This window comes from Sturnira hondurensis, unplaced genomic scaffold (assembly GCF_014824575.4).
Source record: "Sturnira hondurensis isolate 20B ecotype Veracruz unplaced genomic scaffold, ASM1482457v3 Scaffold0000167, whole genome shotgun sequence".
Classification (NCBI taxonomy): domain Eukaryota; kingdom Metazoa; phylum Chordata; class Mammalia; order Chiroptera; family Phyllostomidae; genus Sturnira; species Sturnira hondurensis.
This window is the reverse complement of record NW_028072798.1, coordinates 6,816,183-6,820,444: the sequence shown is the minus strand read 5'-3', so window position 1 is coordinate 6,820,444 and position 4,262 is coordinate 6,816,183. Positions and strand designations below refer to the sequence as shown.

General features: G+C 51.6%; 1 protein-coding gene across 1 annotated transcript; it reads right to left on the bottom strand.

The window, feature by feature from the left end:
• Positions 1-327: 327 nt before the first annotated feature.
• On the bottom strand, positions 328-1,305 carry MAS1 (MAS1 proto-oncogene, G protein-coupled receptor). The gene has a single exon (XM_037066542.1). The coding sequence runs from the start codon at positions 1,303-1,305 to the stop codon at positions 328-330; it is 978 nt and encodes a 325-aa protein (XP_036922437.1).
• Positions 1,306-4,262: the final 2,957 nt, after the last annotated feature.

Here is a 4,262-nt window from a genome sequence, read left to right as displayed (position 1 = left end):
CGTGGCTCTGCCTCCTCAAGTTCCAACAAATATTTTTGGGACCTTTTCCTGTACATATCTGCAAACCTTCCTGCTAGAATAATTTTTATAGTCTTGGGAAAACTCTGCCAGAAGAGCTGAGGAAGAAAGGAAAGAGTTTTTCTTCAATGGGTACAGAAATGACTGGGGACAGTTTTTAGGCATTTCCAGGAGGTACGGTACAAGAATGCAGTCTCACGGCTAGTTGGCGTCTCATGCATATGGGATGGGTGTCCTTCTGCATCACACGGAGCAGATGCGTAAGCTGCATTTGAAGCACAGACGACAAATGACCCGCTGTTTTGGTCCTCAGATGGCAGTCTCCCTGGTGGTGGTGTGGCCATCGTTTTCCTGGCGCCTGGGTTGCATGTCGTCTTTGAAAGCCCTGGTCAGAACCACCTTCAAGGACTCCTTGAACCGCTTCTTCCGACTGCTGCCCACGAAGAAGTAGATGACAGGGTTGGCACTGCTGTTGATGGTGGAGAAGAGCAGGGAGATGTGATGAAGGTTCCCGAACACCGACCAATACTCATAGTACAGCAGGTACAGGAGCCTCATGGGCATGGCGAAAATGAGGAAGATGATGATGGTGACCGCGATGACCAGGTACAGCTTCGAGGTGTGGGGCGCCCACGTGTTCTTTCGGATCTTGATCACCAGGATGGCGCTGGACGCCACCATCAGCGGGGTGAAGACCAGGAAGCTCAGAACAGCTATGAAGATGATCACCGCCCTGCAGCCACTCTGAGAGTGACTCTGCCTCTTGCTGTCGATGCACATGGCATACTCCATGACGGTCACTAAGCAAGAAAGCGCCCACAGCAGGGCACAGACGAATGCCGACTGGTGCTTGGGGCGATGACATCGGTACCAGATGGGGTACAGGACGGACAGGCACCTCTCCACACTGATGGCTGTCAGCAGATAGAGGCCCGTGTTGTAGCCAAACAGAAACGTCACTGATAAGGTGACAATTGAGTAGTAATAGCCTGAAGACAGCTCATAATCTAAAGCATAGTCGACCGTCAGAATAAAAATGCAAAAGAGCAGCGAGATGTCTGCGATCGACAAGTGGGTGATGTAGACAGTGAAGGGGTGTTTTCTCACACGGAAGCAGAGGAACCAGAGGAGAACCCCATTTTCCAGGAGGCCCAGGGGGGCGATGCTCATAATGACCCAGTGCACCACGGGGACCTCCTGACCCGGCTCCCCGGTGGAGGCGTTCCTGCTGGCCGAGGCGTTCGCAGGCCCCTTGGCAACAGATGAGGTCGTGTTTGATGCGTCCATGAGGAGACCTCGGGCTGGCATTCTCCAGATAGTTTTCTGCAAAGAAGTAAACAATCAATCAATCAGTCAATCAATAAAATCGATGAATTGGAGGGAAAGGGAGAATTTCAGCTATGATTGCAGCTTCCTGGTATAATTACACTAAGGTTCTTTATGATCATACAAAAGGTGATGCACACGTAACGTTCCTACAAAACAATATTTGATAGGCTGTACAATCTGTTTCTAATGATGATAAAACTAGGTAGGGCACCGAGAAAGAGAGCAGATTTACTAACTGTTTCTGATCCCTTAGTAGCCTTTAATTCTGCATTATTATTTGCTTATGGCTCAGAGCCAGAGGGAGCCAGCAAAGCCAGAGGGCCAGGATCCCTGGTGTCGGTCTGTGGTCTGGCCAAGCTTTCTGAATGGCATTTGACAGGTCACCTCATTTCCCGTACCTCCGTCTCCTGGTCTGAGGAACCCAGTTAATGGCATTAAAATGCGATGACAAAGTACATGTTTGGTCAAGGTTGCTGTCATTTTTTAAGGCAGCTAGTGCCATAAGCCATGGGTAAGTGCCGTTTTGGGAGGGGGAAGAGCTCACAAGATTATGTTCAACGATGTACCGAATGATTTTAAAGTGTGAACAATTAGAGGCATTTATTTCATGTTGCCTCAGTCCCATGCGAAGCTGGGCACCCGCTCAGACTAGGTGAGCGGTGCAAACCAACACTGACAGATGGCGAGCTTAACAAGATGTGTTTGTACCCCATGAGGCCCGGGCCACACAGGAACACGCTACTGACAGACGGTGAAGAATGCACTCACTGGAGCCCAACAGCAATGTTGAATATTTCAACGGTGAAGCAAAGATTCTCAGAAACTCTCCCTTGTGCTTTCCGAACTGCAAAATAAGGATTTGCACAGCCTCCTCTTCCTCCTACACAATAAGTGTCTATATCATGGCCCCAAAAGGGTGGTTTTGGGGTCTCTGGGTTAATATGGAACAAGCATGGCGGACAGGACAGCAGATGGGATTTCGCATGTGTAAGCCACTCCCACCAGCAGAGAACAGAGGAGGGAAGTGGCCGGCAGAGAGTGTCTCCTTTGTTGCACCTCCAATTTGACCTTGGCTTTTTTTTAGGTTCTTTTGTGGGTGTACTAAAATATCATCCTTTGCTTTTTGAACTTTACCCTTGCAGACCAGGGTCCCTACATGTACCAATAATTAACCTCAAGGAAGTTGATCAAAACAACACTTTGAATTGGCGAATGCCTGCCTTTTGCACAGAGCGGAACACAGACTGGCTACTTGGTGAGCTTGAACGTCTCTGACGACAGGAGGCCTGTCTGGGACAGACCCAGCAGCTCCCAGCACTGGCAGGGCTCCGAGTTTCAATCTCAGCACCGCTGTGCCTGAGACCTGGCCCAGTAGGCGGGCTGGTTAAAGGGTCAGCTCCCTCCCCAGGGGTGTGACCCAGAAGCCCAGAGAGGTCCCTGCCTCCTCTGTCCTGACACCCCTCCCTGCCCATGAACACTTCCCTCAGCCGTTCTCATGAGATGCTGGAATTATTCTCACCGGGGCAGATGCCTCTTCCATTTCACAGTTAGACAGAAGATAGAGCCCGGGACCTGAGGGTCCCACCCAAGGACCAGAACCCACAACGCTGTGACTGCTGACTGAAGGCCTGCAGTGGCTTGGTTCAAAGTCTGCAGGTAACACAACCCTGTCCCCCAGATTCACACATCAAACACGAATTCAGGGCCAGCTCCCTGCCTGGCCCTGCTCCAGGCCCTGGGATATGATGGCAAATGGTCTGGGCATCTGTGGGCCTCGGGGGGGAGGCCTGGCTGCAGGAAGTGAATGGCGGGCGGCAGCAGGAGAGCAAGGCCTGGTTAGGACCCTGTGGTTGAGCCCAGTCCATAGGCTGTGCTTCTCCAGCTTCAGTGCTTACACACCACCTAGAAGAGCTTATTAAAAATGCCAGCTTCAGGGCGTCCGTTTCAGAAGGCCTGGCGTGCGGCCCTGGAATCTGAGTTTTCACAGCCCGGAGGCTCCTGTTGCAGGTGGGTCGTGGGCCATGGTTCGAAAAACACTGCCATTTGCCCGAGGGGGCCATCCCAGGGGCTCACACAGGGCGGTGATGTGACTTGGACTGTGTCTTAGGAAGTTCACCGTGGGATGGTGGACTAACGGCTGGATGGAGGAAGAGGATGGATGGAGCAACAAAACCAGTAGGAGGCATTGAAAGAGTCCTGCAAGAAATAATATTTAAGTAGGATAATGGCCGAAGGAGAGAATGAATTCCAGAGACATTTCAGAGAAGACTGGTTGGGCCTCAGTGACCGTGCAGGGGAGGGGGCGGGGAAGAGCTAGGGGACTGAGTTTTCCATCTGAGGAGGCTGCGTACCTAAACTGCCAACAGGAGGGGGGGGCGGGGGGGGGGCAGGGACCAGGAGAGGAGGCAGCAGGGCCCAGAACGAGGTGCGCGGTGCATGGGGAGTGAAGCAGCAGGAGGCCGTGGATAAGAGCCAGTGCAGGGGTGCTCCTGTTTGTACACCCAGCTCTCAAGGAATTGTTTAATGAGCCGCATGTAACAAAGCAAAGAGTAATGGACACACAGATGAGACCTTTAGAACAGTATTCATTACGGTGCATTTGCTTGAGTGTACATTTCAAATGCAGACGTGACCTAGACCGCATGCTCCTCTTCTACTGGCGCGTCTCTGGCCTGGACTCTCGGGATGAGTCCCCCGTCTCCTTGGTCCCTGCACAATCCGTCCTTCCCAGCCTGTCACACTGCCATCCCACACTCCCTCTGCCCGCTCTGGTGCGATCCCCAGTTACCGTATTCTGCCATGTATAATGCGCACCCATATTTTTGGCCCAAACTTTCAGGAAAACAATCTTTCGTTTTAACTTTGTAATCCAACTGTTTATTTGTTTATATTTAGATACTTGTTTTTTTGTATTA